Genomic DNA, 23,333 nt, shown 5'->3' on the forward strand with positions numbered 1-23,333 from the left:
TTAGCAGTTTAAACTGTGTCAAATAGTGAACTTTATATGTTCAATGGATGATAAGAAGACATTGACTATTTAATCAAGCTTACCCAGAATTGCGAATTGTGCACGCTTAAAAAAATAACTTGGTGGCAACATTGTTGCACAATTTGTCAACAAAAAACTTTTCGGGTGATACATTGTTGCATTATGCTGCCCGTCATGGCCACTTGGACATGCAATTTTAGTAAAAGAGATTGGGATGGACTTAGAGCTGTACAATACCGACAACAAAAGAGCTCTGCATATGAAGCTGCGTCCATGGGACAGGGGTGTTTGAGGTATCTGCTCACTGAAATAGCCAAAGTAGACTGCTTAAAAAAGGCTGATTGGTGAGACATACATCAACACGCATGCCATGTGCAAACATTAAGACAACATTATTCCTTATATATATTTTTTTTAAAATAGATTTTCGAGTCTATTAGGATAACATGTATTGAAAAGCACGTTTTTTCCAAAGTGATTTAACCCCCTTCGATAGCTCAGTTGGTAGAGCGGAGGACTGTAGAGGCTAAATGCTGAAATCCTTAGGTCGCTGGTTCAAATCCGGCTCGAAGGAAATCTTTTTCGTCGTCATTATGCATAAACGCTGAATCGCAAACTCCCCTTAAACAATGCAGTACAGTATCAATTAAGAATCAAATGCCATGTCCAAAAATAACAAAAAGAAGAGACAAAAGTTATAAAACTCGTTGTGAGATGTACACTATATAATAAACAAAGTGAGAAGTAACTTGGTTTAGCAGCTCAAGTATATAGTAATAATAAATAGTAACAGTTAAGTATATAGTAACACTAAATAGTAACAGCAGTGGTGACCTTGTGTGTGTGTGTGTGTTTGTCATAAATAACAAATAAGTTGTTCTAAGATTCAATTAAAGTTCTGTTTTCAATTTATCATATTTATGAATTGAATGACCAGAGTCATATTCATTAGAGAGCAAATGGAAGCAAACGGCCGAAACGAGGAAGGACCACCAGAATTTGTCGAATAAGAGAGGCTTCTGTTTTTGCTACTAAACGTTTTGCTACCTTGTTTCCGAACGAATTAGCGGCCTGCTTTTTCTCAAAGCTTTCGTGTCCCTTCGATAGCTCAGTTGGTAGAGCGGAGGACTGTAGAGGCTGACTGCTGAGATCCTTAGGTCGCTGGTTCAAATCCGGCTCGAAGGAATAATTTTAATAGTTCCATGTAATATCACCGTGCCTGCATTGTATACCATTATCAACACATAACTAATCATTAAATACTGCACAAAATTGGCGTGGGACGGTGAGTCAAAAAAAAAAATATATATTTATTGTATTGCACAATAAAAACAATTATGTGCAAATGATCCACCATTGTAGCCCACCTCTACTTTCAGGACCCCTCTGATGATGGCCTGCACCCGGAGGAACCTGGGTATGATCCAGGAACTACTGTCCCATGAGGCTGCCCATATGCTGAAGAACAAGGACGGCTGGAACTCCTTCCACATCGCCTGCAGGAAGGGAGACCCAGCGGTCATACAGCACCTCCTACTGGCCAACCCGGAAGTCTGGAGGACAGAGAGTAAAACGCTGAGGACTCCTCTGCACACTGCAGGTAATCTCTGTGCTAACAAATCAGACATGTAATCTCTGTGCTAACAAATCAGACATGTCACAGGTCTAAACATATTCCCAGGTATTTTGAACAATATGCATAAAATATCCATTTTTTTCTGGTTCATTACCCCTTCTCTGTCTATTCTCTGTTCCTACAGCAATGCACGGCTGTGAAGAAGTGGTCAGCATCTTGGTACAGAGGTGTGTTTGTCTATGTTTGTGTGTGTGTGAGAGGAGGTATGAATTAGGATATATCTCAGAGGATTTGCGTACTTGTGAGAAGTCATGTTCGAGTGTCAGTGTTGAGGCTCTGTGTGTTAATGGGATCATGTGTAAGTGTGTGTGGGTGTAGTGCTAACTGACCCTCACTTCTCTGTTTGCAGGTGTGGTTATGTTCCGGATGGCAGGGACAGCTGTGGGGTCACTCTCTTTATGGACGCAGTGAGGAACGGACACATATTTGTTGCCAAACTACTGCTGGAGAAGCATCAGGTATACTGGAGACTCTGGGGGAAAATAACATTTCCATCTATCAAAACATATCTGAGATAAATCAACTAGTCTGTATCTCACTTAATTCCACCATAGTCCCCTTGGGAAAATTAATCCACCTCAACCACTCCAGTACCCCTGGACATTGGATAAGATACTGACCAGTATATACTTGCATTCTCGTGTGTCACACAGGCCTCTCCGACTGCAGCAGACATCCCGGGGGCCCAGTCGGTGCACCATGTTGCTGTCACAGCCCAAGAGGAGGCGCTAGAGTTCCTAGTGAGGGATCTCGGAGTGGACGTGAACCAGACAGCCACTGACATGCAGCTCACATCCCTGCACTACGCTGCCAAGGTTAGCTCAATTCTGTAAACGGCTGTTATCAGGCCTATGCTGTACATAAAGGCAAATTGTGTGCATAATATTATATCATGCCTGATATTTTATATTTTCAGGAGGGCCACACAGGCACAATCAAAGCACTCCTCACATTAGGAGCAGGTACTGAACAGGTACTGTAGAGAAGTGGTTCCCAAACTGTGGGGTGAGGGGTCGGCAGGCATGCTCCCCCCCAAAAAACAGACATGCTCCCCCCCCAAAAAAGTATATTATTATTATTTTTAAACATTTTTAAAGGAGCTCAATCTGGCTTTAAACTGAAAGTTGTAATAGTAGAATGAACAAGATGTAATTTCGAAATTGGGTAGTGCATCATCAGTTCCTCTTGTCATGTTAGTCTTCGCATACCTTAGAGAGCTATTTATAACTTGTCAGAAATGTTCAGATCAACTAGCCCATGTCAGCTCATGTTTTTTTATTTCGTTTTTTTAGCCCATAGATATTTTTGTAATTTTTATTCACTGAAATATCACATGAATACATATTAGACATGGGAAAATGTATAGAATTGCAAGAAAATTAGCTTTAAGACCTTTAGCTTTAAGTTTTCTTTGCGCCCCTTGACAACATGTGTAGAATTGCACGAAATAAGCTTCAAACATGCCAAATTCTCTATACCAACAAGAGGGGTGTGAACAGTTTGTATCATAAACAGTGCTTGTGTCCACAGAAATAGACATGGCGTGTGCACACAGGGGAGGCGCGGGATGTTTCCCAATGCTGGAAGAGTGAAAAAGTTAGGGAACCCCAGCTGTAGCTAAATGCTATTTAATCATACATTATGATAATTGCACTTTGCTTGTAGCAATACACTTTAATCAAAACAACTGCTTGGAGGCCAAATCTGAATTTGTGCAACAAGAAAAACAGGAAATGTAAGTTGACATAATACAGAGAACAGGATGTGTTCTAATTACATAACTTCTGTCTAGCGTATGCAAGTAGTTCTGGCACTAGATCCAATTCTCAAACCACAAACCAATCAAAACACTCTGTAGTCACAGGTACAGTTGATCTTGAATGCAGGTTATTGAATCCTGTCCTCGGGCACCCTGTGTTAGGGGTAATCACAGGTCCAGAAAGTTGGCCCCGTTCCAAAATGCATCTGGGGCTTTCCCACCCAATCCGATATGCATAAAGTAATTTTCAAAAAACCTGTTCAGATCAGAGAGTAGAGAGAGAAAGAAACTTCAGACTGGGCGCTGCCAGCTCCATCAATAAAATAGTGATATTGGCGAAATGATCCACAGTTAGGCCCTACGTGTCCTTAAAAAGTGCCTATAACAAATTACAAAAAAACTATTTGTTGTGTTTCGATGGGTAGCATATTCAAAACTTAATAGCCTATTTTTTTTTTATTGGTTTTTACCGACCTCAAATATTAACGGTCCACCTCACCGTTTAGCTGTTGGAGATTTGAGCGCTAAATGTGTCAGGGCATTGCATGCATACAGGCCTAGATGTCCACTGTATGATATTATGAAAAGATATATACAGGAAGAAAAGCTTGGGCCTAGCCCAAGAGAGAAAGATAGAGGTATGCTGTCGCCATGTTCCAAACACTGACATGCATTTCTTTATACTCGTCAGATGGAACTTCATTTGGCAAAAAAACAACACTTGTGTCATATTTAAAGAACTGGTTTAAACCTTTACAAACGTTTTGAACAGACTAGGCCTATATTGTAGCAACTACCCATCAAATGACAGCAATAGGCTAAAGCTATTTATTTTACAACAGGCCTACTTTTAACCTATATTGAACTAAATACGGAGTACAAAGTTTAAAAAGACAGTTAACTTAATTTAGCCAACAAAAATGTCTCAACATAATGAAACAAAACACTTTTTGCATATTTAAAGAACTGGTTTAGATTATTTTACAGGCCTACAAAAATAATGATATACAATAATATTAATAATTCTAAAGCAAATGATAATTAATACGAAATAAATAAATACAAGTTAAAAAATTGCACCAAACCTGAATAGCGAATTGCACTCAGTCCATTTAGCCAAGCCAACTTTCTTCTCATCTTTCTCCACTACAATATTAAAACTTGTCCCTTGTTCCTGTTGTTGCCTTCTTTTCACTATACTATTTCTCCTCTAACTTTCATTTTACTTTAATGAAAAGTTCTCCATCTTAGCAATCAACAGTAGCCTAGTCCAAGGCTCCTTTCACTCCTTTCGCGCATGTGAGGGGAGCAGCCGTAATCAGTTTCAGCTGGAACCTAAACTACAAGCTCGTTCAGTTTTCATCACCTCACACACATTAAATTAACAGAGGACGGATCTAGTCAGTAAATCAATTTAAATTGCACATATCTGAGACCTGTGGAAATTATATCAGATCCGACCCAGATCGGAGACAAAAATGTGGGTCCTGACAGACCCAAAATTCAGAGGTCCAACCCAGGACCCAAATTTTTGTCTCAGATCTTGGTCGGATCTCGGAATTTTGGGTCTGTTGGACCCGTGAAGACCTCTACCCTGTGTGTGCACTGTGCAGATCTCTGCGCCAGCAAGTATCTGACATTGATTAATGAATCTACTGCCTGTATCTCTCTGTGAGTCCCCAGCTCTTCATATGGCGTGTACAGGACAGCATGCAGAAGCGGTCAGGACACTCCTACAGCTGGGGCTAGTAGACGTGGTGGATGCCTCGGGCACTACTGCTCAACAGCTTGCCAAAAAACCAGACGTGCTCAGAGTGTTTGAATGTGATTTGACATCAACTACTGTCTGAATGGAGAATCAATAAATGATAGACATTAATGGTATTCTGGATGGCAGAATAATAACTTTATATCATTTCTTTATGTGTGGATTTTGTTGATGGGGATGAAACCAATACAGTGCCTTCAGAAAGTATTCACACTCTTTTACTTTTTCCACATTTTGTCGTGTTAAAACGTGAGATTTAAATTATTGATCATTGCTAGACAGCCATTTTCAAGTCTTGCCATAGATTTCCATGCTGATTTCTGTCAAAACTGTAACAAGGCCACTCAGGAACATTAAATGTTGTCTTGGTAAGCAACTCCAATGTATATTTGGCCTTGTGTGTTAGGTTATTGTCCAGCTGAAAGGCGAATTTGTCTCCAAGTGTCTGTTGGAAAGCAGACTGGACCAGGTTTTTTCCTGTGCTTAGCTCTATTCTGTTTATTTTAACATGATGCAACCACCACCATGCTTGAAAATATGAAGAGTGGTAGTAAGTGATATGTTGTGTTGGATTTGCCCCAAACATAACACTTTTTTATTCAGGACAAAAAGTGAATTACTTTTGTTGTGGAAATTCTTTACAGGGACACTCAAAGTCAAGTTATATTTGCATGATTTAGCTTATTCATCATTCATAATTCATTTATCATTAACGTTTGCTTCATTCATATGACCGACCAATACTGGGCCATGTATGTGACAGACCAGTACCTCGTGAGGAATCTTTTCTCAAAGCTGAGACCTTAAAACTGAGATATCCCTTTCTCAAAACAAGGTTCAGGGCATGCTGCCAAATTGCAGATACTGATAGTGAGGATTCGTTCAATCAGTCACTTGCATGAACACAGAAATTGGTTATTAGAAAAGCACAAACATAAAATGTTCCATCACAAACTTTTACTTTAGTGCCTCCTGACTACACCACTTCTACAGCATCTGGTCTCCCATCCAGGAACTGACCAGGACTAAGCCTGGTTAACTTCAGAGGCAAGCCTGGTTAACTTCAGAGGCAAGCCAGCAGTGGGATGCAGGGTGATATGCTGCTGGCTCTTTGTAATGACTGGGTGTACTGATACACCATCCACAGTTTAATTAATAACTTCACCATGCTCAAAGGGAAATTCTATGTCTATTTTATTTTATTGTTCTCCTACCAATAGGTGTCCTTTGCGAGACATTGGAAAACATCCCTGGTCTTTGTGGTTGAATCTGTGTTTGAAATTCACTGCTTGACTGAGGGACAGAGATGAAGTAGTCATTCAAAAATCTTGTGAAACAATATTATTGCACACAGAGTGAGTCCTTGCAACTCATTATGTGACTTGTTCAGGGCATTTTTACTCCTGAAATAATTTAGACTTGCCATAACAAAGGGGTTGAATACTTATTGACTCAAGACATTTAATTGTTTTATTTTGTATTAATTAGTAAAATGTTCGGTAGTGTGTAGGCCAGTGACAAAAAAATATAAATTTAATCCACTTTAAATTCAGGCTGCAACACAACAAAATGTGGAAAAAGTTAAGGAGTGTGAATATTTTCTGAAGGCACTGCATATGTTGTTATACATAATACCACGTGGCAGCATGGAATATGAAGGATTAAATAAAGGATTAGGGGAGTATATGTTGTTATGATTGTGTGGGTTTGTCACCTGACCTACTGACTCACCAAAGCAAACTGAGGATGCAACGTGGACTGGATCCAGTCCATCCAGAAAAGACTTACTTAGTGAACTAAGGTGAACTATGCATAGCACACACACACGGGAGAGAACATACATACTCCGTATAATGTGGCTAAGGACAATGTCACAAAGAGGACACTTCCGACAAAATAAATGCTCAGCATAGGCAGGTGGTGAAGTACGGTAGCTACAGTAGACTTTTACAAATGACAAGATTAATAAAATCACGATTCTTATGAAAAATATATTAAGGGAAATGGCCATTGATAAATACATAATCGATTCATTATCAATACCCAGCAATTGGAGAAATGTTCCCGTTACTGACAGATTATAGGCTCCTCCCCTACAGTGAAGCAGAATCGCTTGACGTTGAACCGCAGCCCCTTTCGTCTCCAGTTTTGCAGATCTCCATTTTCTTCGGGCCACTATTCAGGAAAAGAGGAGAAAATTATTGGGAAAATGAATGAAGAATACGACGTTATCGTGCTGGGTACCGGACTGACGGTAAGAATAATTGTACCATGCCAGTTCGTTCCTTGAATAATCTTAGCGATGCTCAGAGGGAATATGTTCCTTCAATTCCACTTAGTCGAGCTTTGCTACGGCGCTAGCTAGCGTAGTTCAACTATCGGCTGGGCCTAATAAGCTAGCTAGCTAACTAACTACTGTCAGTGGTCACGTCTGACAATGTTTGCATTCACAAGTATTTTTCCTCAATGAACTTAACGTTCGGTAGTTAGCTAGGTAACTACTAATACGTTTGTCATTTTAAGGTGGTGCCTCAGTCTCATATTCATGCATGCTGTTTATCAATCAAATTGAAAAATCTAGCTGGCATTGGTAGCTAATGGCTAGCATGACAGCTGGCTAGCTACTGTAGCTGATGACAGCTTTGTTTAGGCTAACGTGTCCCAGTTTGACAGTGTATTGTCCTTTTTAGTTTGAAAAAGTGTGCCTGTGCTCTCATGTTGAGTGTGATACAAAGCTAGTGTAATTTTCGAGTTGGATACCAATTTATGTAACGTTAACATCACCATTGGATGAAGCTTTATTTATGAGTGCTTGGATTTATCTTTAACAGGCAATGGTTTTGGGGAGGAGATTCTCCCCGCGAGTATCAGTTTAGCTAGCCAACGTGTAACTAGTTCGCTAATCTAACTGGTGTACCTATGATGGGTTGGTTAGTACACTGGACAGAAATATAAACGCAACATTTTCAAAGATTTTACTGAGTTATAGTTCATACAGGAAATCAGTCAATTGAAATAAATAAAGTAGGCCCTAATCTATTGATTTCACATGACCGGGAGCACAGATATGCATCTGTTAGTTTGACCACCATTTGCCTCATGCAGCGTGACACATCTCCTTCACATAGAGTTGATCATGCTGTTAATTGTGGCCTGTGGAAAGTTGTCCCACTCTTCAATGGCTGCGCAAAGTTTTTGGATCTTGGCGGCAACTGGAACATGTCCTACACATCGACCCAGAGCATCCCAAACATGCGGAATGGGTGAGATGTCTGGTGAGTATGCAGGCCATGGGAAAACTGGGACATTTTCAGCTTCCAGGAATTGTGTACAGATCCTTGCGAAATGCGGCTGTGCATTGTGCTGAAACATGAGGTGATGGCGGTGGATGAAGGCGCCTCAGGATCTCGTCACAGTATCGTTGTGCACTCAAATTGCCATTGATCAAATTAAATAGTGTTCATAGGCTGTAGCTTATGCCTGCCTACCATAACCCCACCGCCACAATGTTGACATCAGCAAACCGCGCACCCACACGACGCCATACACGTTGTCTGACGTCTGCCCTCTTCCCGGTACAGTTGACACCGGGATTCATCTGAAGAGCACACTTCTCCAGCGTGCCAGTAGCCATTCGAAGGTGAGCATTTGCCCGCCGAAGCCAAACTGTAGTCAGGTCAAGACAACGAGCACGCAGATGAGCTTCCCTGAGATGGATTCTGACAGTTAGTGCTGAAATTCTTTGTTTGTGCAAAACCCTAGTTGCATCAGTTGTACAGGTGGCTGGTCTTGGACAACCCCGCAGGTGAAGAAGCCGGATGTGGAAGATCTGTGGTGGCCGGTTGGACATACTGCCAAATTCTCTAAAACGGCATTGGAGGTGGCTTAGGGTAGAGAAATGATCTTGCAACAGTTCTGGTGGACATTCCTGCAGTCAGCATGCCAATAGGACGCTCCCTCAACTTGAGACATCTGTGGCATTGTGTTATGTGACAACTGCACATTTTAATGGCCTTTTATTGTCCCCGGCACAAGGTGCACCTGTGTAATGATCATGCTGTTTAATCAGCTTCTTGATATGCCACACCTGTCAGGTGAATGGATTATGTTGGGAAAGGAGAAATGCTCACTAAAAAGGATGTGCTCAAAATATGACAAGCTTTTTATGCTATGCGAATGGAACATTTCTGGGATCTTTTATTTCAGCTCATGAAATAAGGGACTAACACATGTTGCATTTTATATTTTTGTTCAGTATAAATAGCTAGCTAATTCAGTGTTTGTAAATTGAATGGGTAGTGAACAACAGCCACACCTGCAATACACAGCTGACTCAAGTAATCATAGCAAAAACCAAATGTGCACCCAGGGGGAGCCCAAGGACAGAGTTTGGGAAACCCTGATTTGTGTCAGCTATTTTCTCAAGTTGATTCAGCAGTACTAGCTAATTACTTTGTGTCCACTAGCCAGCTAACTAGCCAACATTGAGAGAACCAAAATGACCGATATGTTGTTGCCACTGCTTTACTCAGCTGTAAAACACTCGGTTGATGCATGACAGGAAAGACTTGTGATAGAATTTTCTGTACTCTGAGGCCTCACTCAGATTATCTATTGACAGTTTCCTGTCTGTCTCGCATGTCAGACTCACGTGGGGGAGTGTTTTGTTAAAAATAACAGTTCAGCAATAGAACACACACAAGAAGACAAAATCATACTGTTTCATGGGAAACAATCCATTGCCAATGTTTGAAAGCAATACTTTCACTGATAAAGTTCCAGCTAGTTCCTTTGCTGTTAGTCACACTGACTGTCACATTCCATGTTTACAAAACTAATTACACAACATATTCCATCCAGGAATCTTGTGAAATCGTTCAGAATCCTGTGCAGCCACGTTTTGTGTAGTCCACTCCAACAGGATGTGGCAGTCAGGAATGCATTTGGTTTGTCAGTGGTAGGGGTAGGCAGTCTGGCTAAGAGTGTTGGCTTTTGGGTTGGTGACTCCTGTGTTGTTTTAGACTGCAGATGCTTGTGGTTCAGTCACAAAGGAACTGAGAGTACAGGGTAAGTTTAAGTTCTGCAAAATCCAGACAGACCGTTGTACGAGAGCTCTGAGGCATCACGTAGACCTAACTGGCGCCATATACTATGATAGAGTGATATGATATGAGCGGTAGGCATTGGTCCAGCTGATGCAGGTCAAACCTAGCAAGTGTTAGGTTCTAATTATCAGAGTAAGAACTCGACTGACACTATGAAGGCTTAAACCAAGTTTATTCTTTCCAAAAGATCGAACAGCTGAACAGACAAAAACATATTCACACAAGCACTGATATTTAACCCTTTCTCCTATGCTAAGTCTCCCCCTACACATCTGAACAGCCAATGCATCTGTTGCTAGCCAGAATCTTTGTGATATCTGTTCTTCCTCACTTCATCTGATCTAACCTCTGGCCCAAAGTGCTCACTCCTCCCCAACTCACAGCTTTCATGATGACTGGTACCAGACTGGGTCTCTTCTCCTCCCAGAGGGATCCCTGATGGCTAACAATAACATATTCTAACATAATGTAAACATTATACATTACCTTCTCTCCCTCAGTGACATGAATAAGTATGTTTCATATTCTCATAACCCAACACAAGTATCCAGTTCTGTTTGGCATTTATTTAAGCATCTCACATTGATTGTGGTCTATGTGGTTCCTCTTTGTGGTTGAGAAAGACATGGTGGGGAAAGGAGAACTGGCTGTTCTGGGATATGCTTTTATTGTATGTATTCTTCTTCCTCTGCAGCTTGCAGTCCATCTGTCCCCTTACTAAAATGATGAGGGTCAGGAGGGCATGGTCATCAATATTGTAGCCCCTCTTTTACACCACCACTTGATACTTTTGGTTGTCATGTGATGTCATTCATGTGATGAAATTTGAGTCCTGGCCAAGCTAACCCTTTTCCTGATAAAAGGATAGAGGGCTGCAGTAGTAGATGAAACATGGGGGCATTAGATTTAGTTAACAACCTTGAGCGTCATTTAATTAGAGCTAGGGAAGATGATGTGATGGTTCTAGTAATGTGTGTGGATCCTGAGAGTGTGCAATGACATTACAGATGCACTCTTCTTGCAGTCCAGATATTGGATCCCAACCTTTTGGAGCCACACATGAAGGAGTTGTGGGGAAATGTCAGCCAGGGTGGCACTGGCACACAGTCACTCTTGTTCCCAGCGTGACACACACTGTGGCCTTTTGAACTTCAGAGAGCCGCCCAACACTTGACCATCTTCAGAGTGAGCCTCAGTCACTCATCATAAAAATCCACCTGCTTTTTATAGGGCCGCTGTGTTAAAGATTAACTGTGACGTTTCCCCCCTCACTTCAATGTGTTTTGTTGCTTGTTTGATTCTTCCTTCCTGAATTGAGGGTTGGTCTCTTCGATCTCTCTTTCAGCCTGAGGTTGTGATGACTAGGCTACCCTCAGCAGAATGTCAGAGCCTACAGACAGCAGGGCTGCCTGAGTCCCATGCCACTCAAAATTTTGTCTGGGAGGCATCCATTTACTGCCATATATTATTCAGGAAGTTACAGCACCTTAAAAATGTTTTGTCACACCCCGGATAGTGAAATGTGTCGTTTAACAGTGTCAACCATAGTAGAACGGCGCCCCTGGAGCAAATTGGGCTTAACTGCCTTGACACATCGACAGGTTTTTCACCTTGGGGGCTCGGGTAATCAAACCAGCAACCTTTCCCCTTACTGGCCTAACACTCTAACCACTTGGCTACCTGCCACCCTCTATGTATATTTAATGGATTTACAGAACTGTGATGAGAAACGAGGACAATTTACACCATGCAACCAAATTGATTGTCTTCCTAAATGAATAGGAAAATATGAACTGCTTAGACATTTGCCGAGGTATTTTTCTCTCATCAGAAATCCTCAAGGCATGTTTTATGGTTCCCCTTTCCCACAAAATAAATACATCTGTAAATACTTGGTAATAATTGGTACTAAAATGCTAATTTGGTCATTATGGATGGAACATCAAAGGCATTACCTGAACCTTTTTCTAAGATGCCTTTTATGAAACAGACGTTCCTCTTGTGCTTGTAGTAGACTACCAGTCAGTGAGATGAGCACGTGCTTCCGCTGCGGATGTTCAGCACAGGCAGTCCTGCGTCACTTTATTCTCACGTTGAGTGACATCAAGGCTTCTCTCTGAGAGTGGACATTGATTTTTCTTTCCCTGAGAGACCTGACTGGTCAGTGCTTTAAAAAAATATATATAAATAAAACATTTAGCTCAGTAAAAGTCCCTGTTTGTCTAACGTTAAGGCCTGTGGTCTGAAAATGCAGTGGTGAGAAAATGGTACTGTCCTTACTTTAAACTTGCCCAGCCCCAGATGAGTTGGTTGGTTAGGGCTAGCATGGGGCAGGGACACTGTATCCCCACGATGATGGTAACAACAGGGCGGGGTGCTGTTTTTGTACACCGGAGCCCTGTCCTAAGTTGCCCTGATCTGAGTGGGGCTGACTCTAGGGAGATGGAAACTAAAGCAATAGCAACACCAGTGCAGTGTCACTTCCTGTGACATAAGGCATTCTGTAGGACCTGGCAGCAGTGTACACCAGGAGTGTGGAATCATGACACTGTGCTGTGGTGTCCTGCTTGTCGTGTCATTAGTCATTGTCAACACAATGTAGCCTAAAAAATATGCCTCTCCCTCAAACAACAACCTTTTCCCCCCATTATATTCAATCTGAGTCATTCCACGGTCTTATCAAGGGTGATTTGTTACAGTAAGATCAAATATTGCGGATTCAATATGTAGGCAGAAGCTATCCCTCTATCAGCAGTGTTCTGGATCGGGAGGCATTTCAGTTGAACTTTTTTTGAATAAAGTCCACGGAACCACATGATGCAGAGTGGTTTGCTGCTTCTACAAACCAGCTGTCGTAATCTTAAAGCCTTTGAAAAACTGTGGAATTCCAGAGTCAGTCACCCACGTACGTTTTCCTCTGGCCGGCCTGGGAATGCCGTACCAGGCAGCCCGTGATTCTTGACTCAATTTGGAAAACTATTGCCTTCACAGAGGAACTCGAATTGCAGCCTAGTACTGCAAAGGGAGAAACAGAAAGCTGCTGATCGGCAGCTTGGTTGTCTGATCTAGCCTAAATTCCGTCTTAAATGGAGCGTTGAATTGGACACTCAAACCTACTCCCCCCTCTGCATAGCTCCCTGCTTTAGCGGTCATTGCTGAAACCCTTTATTTTGTGGTCACACTGCCACTACAGCCTGCCTCTACTCCAGAATGACAGAGAATGTTAAATAGAGTTCTGTGTTCTACATTCTGGAATCCTTCCCTACTGTTAACCAGGCTGGAGATCTTACTGAATTGGTCCCACCCACGCCCCTCTCTCCTCCACTGCCCTCTTATCAGAAGTGGCAAACGCGCACACACACCAGAGGCCATCTTCAGTCACAGCCTTAAGTCTACTCTCCCAGAAGATTCATGAGTGGATTTAATGTTTGTCTGTTGTGTCATATCAATCTTTTTATGAAATTCCTGCTTATTAGGCTAAATGATTGCTTACACTATATAATCAGTGTTAATCCATTTTAAGTACACACACAGCTAGCAGAGGGGAAGCATGGGTAGACCACTAGCATAAGCTATCATTATAGAGACCCTGCAGCTGGACTGGTCCACTGTTGCTGGCCACGCAGTCAGTTATCAGAGCTTGAAAAGACAAGGCCAAACCAGACAGGGACCACATTCATTACTTTGACTACATTCTGCGACAAAGCCTCAAGTGTTTCCTTGTCTAGTTGAATCTTGGCTGTTTGAAATCTGAGGCTTTTAGTGCATTTTCTGCCGTAATGAGACCGTGACTGCGTCTGCCATTATGAAACAATCGTATCTGGAAATACTGATACGAGCAATATTCATACAACAATACAATCTCAAACATGAAAATCAATATCTAGGATTCAATTATCATTCCAAATGTTTGATCTGTGCGATTTTGGCCACTATCCAGGTGTAAGTGATTTCTGATGCTCAAACCCCTCTCCTTCCTGTTTCTCGTCCAATAGGAATGCATACTGTCAGGGATCATGTCGGTGAAGGGGAAGAAGGTCCTGCACATGGACCGGAACTCCTACTACGGGGCAGAGAGTGCCTCCATCACTCCCCTGGAGGATGTAAGTCAACCGCTGACCTCTACTGCTTGACCTCTGAGGCGCTGACCCCTAAGACCAACCTTAACAGGCCACACATGACGTAAACAAAGACTGCACCATTCTCTTACACAAGATAACAGGCAAGATGCCTACTCACCCATTTCCCAGCAATGTTTGTAACCGTATGAATCCGAATAACGAGGCATGAGGAAGAGAACAAGGAACTAGTCATACTAATCTTAATATCCTTAAAAATGGGTGACACATATGCACTCTGTTGTATTCCTCTTGGCTTAATTGCTGCTTCAACAAAATGGCTAAATATTTTCTCTCTTTTAGCTGTATAAACGCTTCAGTCTCCCAGGCGCCCCACCGGAGTCCATGGGAAAAGGCCGGGACTGGAATGTGGACCTCATCCCGAAGTTCCTCATGGCCAACGGTAAACACTAATCACCACTTTTTATTATGTATTATATTAACTAGGGCCAGGAGTTTTCCTGACCATGTCACAATACCAGGAAAAACTCAGGGCCTTAGATATAACAATTCATCCTTGGTCTCAGCGGCAAAGAAGGGATGAATACCTAAAATGTGATTCTGGAATATTCAGTAGTTGTGTCGTGGCCGTATTTGACTGTGCGACTGATCCTGTTGCCTAGCAATGATTGGATGTGATTGACAGGATGAGGCAACAGAGAGCACTTTCAATTTGAAGATGAATGAAGCTGTATATGTAAAAGTGATTTGAATTGGATTGAACTGTATTCTCCTAACCTGCCTGGGAAAGGTAACACTGATTTGTCTGTCTCACCTGTGCAGGTCAGTTGGTCCGCATGCTGCTGATCACACAGGTGACGCGCTACCTGGACTTCAAGGTGATTGAAGGCAGCTTCGTCTACAAGAAGGGCAGCATCTACAAAGTGCCCTCCACCGAGACCGAGGCCCTGGCATCAAGTGAGTGGTACAGGGGGACTATGGGAAATAGAGGAGGTTGGGTTTTGATGTCCGATAAGCTCAGGTTTACTGTATGCAGAGTTAACTTTTAATCAAGTCTAATACCCATCCGGCTTACAGCAGTCTAAAACAGTGAATTGATGACATGTCAAAATGTCTTACTGTCATCCCAGCTCCTCACAAATTAACTCTTCCTGGTTCTACATTGTCTTGCTTTTCAGCTCTCAATCATGTAGATAATTAGCTACCCCTGAATAGCACAACTCTCTCCCCTACAGGTCTGATGGGGCTGTTTGAAAAACGGCGCTTCAGAAAGTTCCTGGTTTTCGTGGCCAACTTTGACGAAAACGACCCCAAGACCATGGAGGGCGTGGACCCCAACAAGACGACGATGAGGGACGTGTTCAAGAAGTTTGACCTGGGCCAGGACGTCATCGACTTCACAGGACACTCCCTCGCCCTCTACCGGACAGACGAGTGAGTCACCTGCATCTTCTTATTGGCTGAGCCAGAGATGGAAGGTGTTCGGCTGTTTTTGGGTTAACTAAAAAGCATGAAGAGTTCCAGGTCATCCTGTTTGCAGTTGCACTACGTTGATTATCAGATTTCAGGATATAGCAATATTCTGAGACTGTGTAAAAAGCTGACCTGGAATGTCACCGTTATGATATACCGTTTAGATGACATGGTAGCCTCACAAGCACAGGGTGTCAAGGATAGTCATTCTATTTTCCAGTCTTTCAAGAAACTTGGTTATATATTCAAAGAAAGCACTGTATTCATACTTGTCTCTCCCCTCTCTCTCAGGTACCTGGACCTGCCTTGCATGGACTCGCTAAACAGGATCAAGCTGTACAGTGAGTCTCTGGCCAGATATGGCAAGAGTCCGTACCTCTACCCCCTCTACGGCCTGGGGGAGCTGCCCCAAGGGTTCGCCAGGTAAGGCCCACCTCAACTCTGACCTCTATCATTTTCAGGCTTGCTGTGTTTTGGCTTGTTGAATTTCACTATGCAAATTAAGGTTTGACTCGTTTGAATCCAAATACAATGTTCAGCAGAATGCGCAATGGTTATTTTTGTTTTTCTGTTGGACTGTTCGAATTTAGATGGGTCTTTTCAAAGTGTGCTATTTCTTGAAAGTATACAATAGAATTCTGAACCGTGTGCTTCTAGTTAAAATCTCTCCCTCTCGTTCCCTATCTCCTTCCTGTAGACTAAGTGCTATCTATGGAGGAACCTACATGCTGAACAAGCCCATCGAGGAGATCGTCATGGAGGATGGAAAAGTAGTGGGAGTCAAGTCTGAGGGAGAGGTAAGAATCATGTTATTTCTCCCCGGCTTATATAGAGGCCGTACTCTGAGGACTAGAGGAAGGCATGTGTAATCTTAGCGCTAATATTTAACCCCCCCCCACCTCAGATCGCCCGCTGTAAGCAGCTGATCTGCGATCCCAGCTATCTAATGGACCGCAGCACCAAGGTCGGTCAGGTGATCCGGGTCATCTGCATCATGAGCCACCCCATCAAGAACACCAGCGACGCTAACTCCTGCCAGATCATCATCCCCCAGAACCAGGTCAACAGGAAGCACGGTGAGCCCTGCTGCAGGAAGTGGTCACCACGCAAGGCCCCTATGGAAACAATGCATGAGATTTATAAATTGAACATGAGACCATCTTCACACTCCACTACCCAAAAGTTTTGAAGTACTCTACTTAAGACTAAGATGATTCTAACATCACGTAGCAGGCGTAAAAGGAACGCCTGAGGGGGGATCCCCACATCTGATTTTAAGGGGAAAAGTAAGCTAGGTTAACGATACTGTATCCCTGACCCCGCTGAGGTGAGATGGTGAATCAAATTAATATTTGAAGGGTGGTATGGACGTAACCATATCACTGCCCCAAATTGCACCCAACTCGGACAAGGAGCGAAATATTGAATTTGCTGATCTCTTTTTTTTTAAATTTTTTTTGCAGATATCTACGTGTGCATGATCTCCTATACTCATAATGTGGCAGCACAGGGGAAGTATGTGGCCATCGTCAGCACCACAGTGGAGACGGACAACCCTGAGATGGAGGTCAAACCAGCCATGGACCTGCTGGAGCCTGTCGAGCAGAAGTACGAGCCTCATCACTAAACTGTTGTTGGATGTCTCCCACTAGTCTTTGCTACGGTCATGTTGACGTTGTCATTTCTCTCTGCAGGTTTGTGAGCATCAGTGACCAGTACGCACCAACTGACATGGGTGCTGAAAGCCAAGTGGGTCCATTACTTCTGTTTGTTTCTTCTTAACCCAGTCAAATCCAGTGACCTTGTGTTAACAAAAATACTATTATTGTTTGCCTGTGTTTAACCATCTATTGTTTTCTTATTGTTGGCGTAGATCTTCATGTCCCGTACCTACGATGCTACCACCCACTTCGAGACCACTTGCGACGACATCAAGGACATCTACAAGAGGATGACGGGTACAGAATTTGACTTTGCAGAGATGGAGCGCAAGAAGAACGACATCTTCGGTGACGCAGCTGACCAGTAGAGAAACAAGAGAGTCTGCAACACTCGTGAATATCAGATGTTTGCTGCCGACTACTGAAATCTTTCAAAAATAAGGAAAACCATACAAAATATAGATAAATGGGCTGGCTGATGATCCAAGTGTATGTTTTGCCCATTATGGAAGTTCATACTATATATAAAGTTATAATATAGCATCGCTGGAAAAGGGGGCCAGGTGGGAGTTATGCTTTTTATAATCACTTTCAGAGAGCTGTTGCACTGAACATTGGTATACATATGCCCTACATTCTTTTTCATAATGTAAACTGATCATTTTCTCTCCTGGATGAGGGCGTTTAGTCCACAGATGCCAAATCAATTGATCAATCAAAAGAAAACAGTACCACGGTGTGGGAGGGTCAAATTTATTTTGTCCAAAAACTAAAAATAAATAATGCAAACATGTAAAAACATAAGTGTATTGGGGAAATGAATCATGAAATGTGATCAGATCAGTTGTATTTTTCTTGTCAGGTGTTTTTGTTGTGAGGGAGGTATGTGAATGGCTTGGCTTGTTCCAGTTATAAGGAAGCACTATTCCTATAGGCCATAACCAAAAAAGGGTTTGGCCAGCAAAGCTTCATTTGACCACCGATAACCATGTGTGAGAGAGGAAGCTTTTAATTGTTTCCGTGACCAGCTAATATAAATACTCCATCGATTGTGATTGGGGGGTGTTGTTGTTTTTTTTTGTTTTCATTTATCGGCCTCCTTGTCCTAGTGGCTCATCTCCAGCCTCTAGTAGCCAGCCCCGGGCAAGGCATCTTACTGTACCTAGGCCAAGCCACTGAACGAGCAAGTATAGTCCAGCAAGAAGGCAAACTACCTGGACCTGTTTGCAGCTTGAGAAACCATAATGTCTTAGGAAAGGAAAGAATAGTATTCTATTAAAAATGAACAGACCCGAGCAGACTGAAGCAGGTTGGGCATTTGTGGTGAAGTTGACTAATTGCTTTAAAATGACCAAATGTCTACTATGGCAGTATTGATATGACAAGGGCCCTGTTTAAATGTCAATGTAAAAAAATATATATATATATAATAATACAAAAAGATGGTGCTCAAATGATTTCTGTACTGCAAAGTAAAAATTTACTTGTGGAAAAAAAAGTATTTGTTCTTATTCAGTAGTGAGTCGGAGTATTGCTGTCTGATGGGCTTTTTTTTGTGGTCATTTCAGTATTGGGAGCTTTGCCTTTGAAACTTCCTCTTTAATACTATTTTATGATATCATCAACCTAAACTGTCTGCTGAAGCATTTATGAACTTTGCACTGAAGCGGACCATTTGTGTTATTCATTGATGCAAGACTAAAAACAGACAACAGTCTGATTCGTTTGACAAAGACCATCCTTTAATGAAATGCAAAAATTACTCTGGATTTGCTGAATTCCTGTGTTGGCTGGTTGGTATTAATATGGCAACCTATTTGTAACCGTTAGTGTAATGGTAAAATGCACTGTTAACATGGCATGTCTACAAAATCAAAAAGCTCTTATAACATGGTGAGCAAATACGTACTTAAGTCCTAAGTCATCCTCACGCTTAGAACTCCAACTCCCAGAAGTCTCTGCTGCTTCTCTCGTAACAAATATCGTCACATGGACACTGTTTCAACAAAAATAAACCTAGTGCACTCATGTTGATTTTGTTTATATGTCACGCTAATATTTCCCAATGGAAAATCCTGCAATAATGGAAATGACAGCGGCACGGCGTTCGAACTTTGGAGATATTGGTGAGTGTTCGATTTGGGCAAACTGGCTATCAACTTTTCAATCTGAACTACATACATTCCAATTATGGACGGAAAGGTGGTGAATGTAAATATGTTTGCTTTTATTCACTGCCCAACAATGTTTTTTGGATTAACGCATAATTGCGCGACCAATGCGTAAATACACAGCAGGTTGTGTTTGAGCCAGAGCCTCTCCCTTTCCTACTAGGGTTTTGGGCAGACCGAACCGCGTTGCATGAGGCCGCGTCCTTAGGCAGGGCCCTTCAAGTGAAACAGCTGATTGAGGGTGGAGCATCTGTAAACATGGTGACAGTAGACAATATCACCCCGCTCCATGATGCCTGCATCCAGGGACATCCAAACTGTGTTCGACTGCTACTAGATGCAGGGGCTCAGGTGAGGCAGCTACAGTAGGGCTAAATACACTGCTCAAAAAAATAAAGGGAACACTAAAATAACACATCCTAGATCTGAATGAATGAAATATTCTTATTAAATACTTTTTTCTTTACATAGTTGAATGTGCTGACAACAAAATCACACATAAATGATCAATGGAAATCAAATGTATCAACCCATGGAGGTCTGGATTTGGAGTCACACTCAAAATTAAAGTGGAAAACCACACTACAGGCTGATCCAACTTTGATGTAATGTCCTTAAAACAAGTCAAAATGAGGCTCAGTAGTGTGTGTGGCCTCCACGTGCCTGTATGACCTCCCGACAACGCCAGGGCATGCTCCTGATGAGGTGGCGGATGGTCTCCTGAGGGATCTCCCAGACCTGGACTAAAGCATCCGCCAACTCCTGGACAGTCTATGGTGCAACGTGGCGTTGGTGGATGGAGCGAGACATGATGTCCCAGATGTGCTCAATTGGATTCAGGTCTGGGGAACGGGCGGGCCAGTCCATAGCATCAATGCCTTCCTCTTGCAGGAACTGCTGACACACTCCAGCCACATGAGATCTAGCATTGTCTTGCATTAGAAACTCAGGGCCAACCGCACCAGCATATGGTCTCACAAGGGGTCTGAGGATCTCATCTCGGTACCTAATGGCAGTCAGGCTACCTCTGGCGAGCACATGGAGGGCTGTGCGGCCCCCCAAAGAAATGCCACCCCACACCATGACTGACCCACCGCCAAACTGGAGGATGTTGCAGGCAGCAGAACGTTCTCCACGGCGTCTCCAGACACTGTCACGTCTGTCACATGTGCTCAGCGTGAACCTGTTTTCATCTGTGAAGAGCACAGGGCGCCAGTGGCGAATTTGCCAATCTTGGTGTTCTCTGGCAAATGCCAAACGTCCTGCACGGTGTTGGACTGTAAGCACAACCCCCACCTGTGGACGTCGGGCCCTCATACCACCCTCATGGAGTCTGTTTCTGACCGTTTGAGCAGACACATGCACATTTGTGGCCTGCTGGAGGTCATTTAGCAGGGCTCTGGCAGTGCTCCTCCTGCTCCTCCTTGCACAAAGGCGGAGGTAGCGGTCCTGCTGCTGGGTTGTTGCCCTCCTATGGCCTCCTCCACATCTCCTGATGTACTGGCCTGTCTCCTGGTAGCGCCTCCATGCTCTGGACACTACGCTGACAGACACAGCAAACCTTCTTGCCACAGCTCGCATTGATGTGCCATCCTGGATGAGCTGCACTACCTGAGCCACTTGTGTGGGTTGTAGACTCCGTCTCATTCTACCACTAGAGTGAAAGCACCGCCAGCATTCAAAAGTGACCAAAACATCAGCCAGGAAGCATAGGAACTGAGAAGTGGTCTGTGGTCACCACCTGCAGAACCACTCCTTTATTGGGGGTGTCTTGCTAATTGCCTATAATTTCCACCTGTTGTCTATTCCATTTGCACAACAGCATGTGAAATGTATTGTTGCTTCCTAAGTGGACAGTTTGATTTCACAGAAGTGTGATTGACTTGGAGTTACATTGTGTTGTTTAAGTGTTCCCTTTATTTTTTTGAGCAGTGTATATAGAGCTGTAGACAGATAATGACACATTTCATATTAGGTAGCAGGATGCACCAATACACCTACAGCATGTGTAGCAGTAGTGGTCCATCTCACTCTATCTCTCCATCCCTTCCTCTTTACCCCCTCTCCCCCAGGTGGACGTGAGGACCATCCATGGCAGCACTCCTCTCTGTAACGCCTGTGCTGCGGGGAGCCTGGAGTGTGCAAAGATGCTGCTGGAACATGGAGCCAAAGTCAACCCCTCCCTCACAGCACTCACTGCCTCTCCTCTGCATGAGGCCTGCATAAAGGGTAAGACTGGGGAATGATGAGGGGGTATATGACTGGGGAAATGGTGATAAGGCAGGGTCAGGTGGACTGGAGGAGGGAAAAAACAGGACAAGTGACGGAAGACTGACCAGGATAGGAGGGAAGCGACTGGTGGAATAGGTGGTAATCAGGACAAGGAGAGGTAAGAGACTGGTGGAATAGGTTTTAAGCAGAAGGAGTGGTAAGAGGACTGGAGGAAGAGGTAAGGAGATAAGGGGCAGCACTAGGGCGAGTGAGGTAGGAGTGCAAGAGAAGGGATGGGTGTGAGGAGGATGCACCGTAAGTGTATAGATATGTGTGAGTACTTCATATCTAATGAAACCGTTTCGTATCTGTCTATACTGTAGGTAATGCAGATATAGCGAGGCTAATGATAGCGCATGGAGCCTTGCTAGAGGCCTTTGATCTCCAGTTCGGTACCCCGCTACATGCTGCCTGTGCCAAGGAACATGTGGACTGTGCCAGGGTGCTGCTCAAAGCAGGTGCGGATGGGGACAAAGAGGAAAACATTGTCTCAGGCGACTGCTGTATTCATATCAATGGCTCTGTATGACTATACAGTGTTTATGAATATGTTTTACATACAAGTATTTGCTATGCTGGACGGACACTGTGGAATTTCATTCACAAATCTGCCACAAAGCCACATTTTCCTGAGAAAATGTAAGTATCGACTGTAAACACAGAATGTGTTTTCTGTTCAGGTGCCAAGGTGAATGCAGCTAAGTTCCATGAGACGGCTCTCCACCATGCTGCCAGAGTAGAGATGGTGGACATGATTGAGTTACTGGTGGACTTTGGCGGCAACGTGTATGTCACAGACAACGACAACAAAAAGCCCATAGACTACACCAAGCCTGGCTCTCCCACTGAACAATGCTTACAGTATTATGAAAGTAAGTCTAGAGGCAATAATATTTTCCATTTGTGTTTCTCCATCCCTTATGTGACTTTTGTTAGTCATTGTGACTGTCTGATTATCTCTAGGTACTCCTCTGAGTCTGCAGCAACTTAGCAGAGTGACGCTGAGGACGTTGCTGGGTACCAGAGCTCTGGAGGTGGTAGGTCAACTGGACATATCTCAACGTACCATCAGCTACATTCTCTGTGAGGGGTGTTGATGCTGCCTTATGAACTGACTCGTGGATGGATTCCCAAAGGAATATCAGAAAAAGGAGAATGCTTGAATACTAAGCTAGGACACATCTCATCATCTTCATATGGTTTGTTTACTGTGGGACACACATACAAATTGATGTGATTTATTACTGTGTTATAAGCGGTAACACATTGTAAAATACATTTCAAGAAGGCCTGCTGCAATTGTTCTATTCTATAGAGATGAAAGCTTGTTTTAGCATGGTTAGGGAAAATAAAGCCAAACAATGTCAGTCCTCTACTTTTGCAGTAATA

At 43.1% G+C, this 23,333-nt stretch overlaps 2 protein-coding genes and 2 non-coding genes across 4 annotated transcripts; all 4 read left to right on the forward strand.

The window, feature by feature from the left end:
• Nucleotides 1–507: 507 nt before the first annotated feature.
• Nucleotides 508–595, forward strand: trnay-gua (transfer RNA tyrosine (anticodon GUA)). Its single transcript is given in 2 exon segments — nt 508–544; nt 560–595. It is a non-coding gene; the product is annotated as a tRNA-Tyr (tRNA).
• Nucleotides 596–1,118: 523 nt separating this feature from the next.
• On the forward strand, nt 1,119–1,206 carry trnay-gua (transfer RNA tyrosine (anticodon GUA)). The gene is given in 2 exon segments: nt 1,119–1,155; nt 1,171–1,206. It is a non-coding gene; the product is annotated as a tRNA-Tyr (tRNA).
• A 5,699-nt stretch (nt 1,207–6,905) lies between these two features.
• On the forward strand, nt 6,906–19,000 carry LOC110500103 (rab GDP dissociation inhibitor beta). Its single transcript, XM_021577270.3, has 11 exons — nt 6,906–7,438; nt 14,285–14,392; nt 14,711–14,810; nt 15,191–15,325; nt 15,604–15,802; nt 16,133–16,264; nt 16,539–16,638; nt 16,746–16,917; nt 17,305–17,449; nt 17,536–17,590; nt 17,715–19,000. The coding sequence occupies exons 1-11, from the start codon at nt 7,394–7,396 to the stop codon at nt 17,868–17,870; spliced, it is 1,347 nt and encodes a 448-aa protein (XP_021432945.1). The 5' UTR covers nt 6,906–7,393; the 3' UTR covers nt 17,871–19,000.
• A 438-nt stretch (nt 19,001–19,438) lies between these two features.
• asb13a.1 (ankyrin repeat and SOCS box containing 13a, tandem duplicate 1) lies at nt 19,439–23,319 on the forward strand. The gene is made up of 6 exons (XM_021577272.3): nt 19,439–19,628; nt 19,837–20,024; nt 21,746–21,902; nt 22,268–22,402; nt 22,625–22,816; nt 22,908–23,319. The coding sequence occupies exons 1-6, from the start codon at nt 19,568–19,570 to the stop codon at nt 23,039–23,041; spliced, it is 867 nt and encodes a 288-aa protein (XP_021432947.1). The 5' UTR covers nt 19,439–19,567; the 3' UTR covers nt 23,042–23,319.
• The last annotated feature ends 14 nt before the right edge of the window (nt 23,320–23,333 follow it).

This window comes from Oncorhynchus mykiss, chromosome 21 (assembly GCF_057628025.1).
Source record: "Oncorhynchus mykiss isolate SJ-2025 chromosome 21, ASM5762802v1, whole genome shotgun sequence".
Lineage (NCBI taxonomy): Eukaryota > Metazoa > Chordata > Actinopteri > Salmoniformes > Salmonidae > Oncorhynchus > Oncorhynchus mykiss.

What these genes read in the sequence shown, in the direction of transcription:
- LOC110500103 (XM_021577270.3), top strand. Translation starts at nt 7,394, where the DNA reads ATGAATGAAGAATACGACGTTATCGTGCTGGGTACCGGACTGACG. An exon ending in GCCCTCTACCGGACAGACGA is followed by an intron (nt 15,803 to 16,132) that starts GTGAGTCACCTG and finishes CCTCTCTCTCAG; the next exon opens with GTACCTGGACCTGCCTTGCA. An exon ending in CTGCCCCAAGGGTTCGCCAG is followed by an intron (nt 16,265 to 16,538) that starts GTAAGGCCCACC and finishes TCCTTCCTGTAG; the next exon opens with ACTAAGTGCTATCTATGGAG.
- asb13a.1 (XM_021577272.3), top strand. Translation starts at nt 19,568, where the DNA reads ATGGAAAATCCTGCAATAATGGAAATGACAGCGGCACGGCGTTCGAAC. An exon ending in TTCGAACTTTGGAGATATTG is followed by an intron (nt 19,629 to 19,836) that starts GTGAGTGTTCGA and finishes CTTTCCTACTAG; the next exon opens with GGTTTTGGGCAGACCGAACC. An exon ending in GCATGAGGCCTGCATAAAGG is followed by an intron (nt 21,903 to 22,267) that starts GTAAGACTGGGG and finishes TCTATACTGTAG; the next exon opens with GTAATGCAGATATAGCGAGG.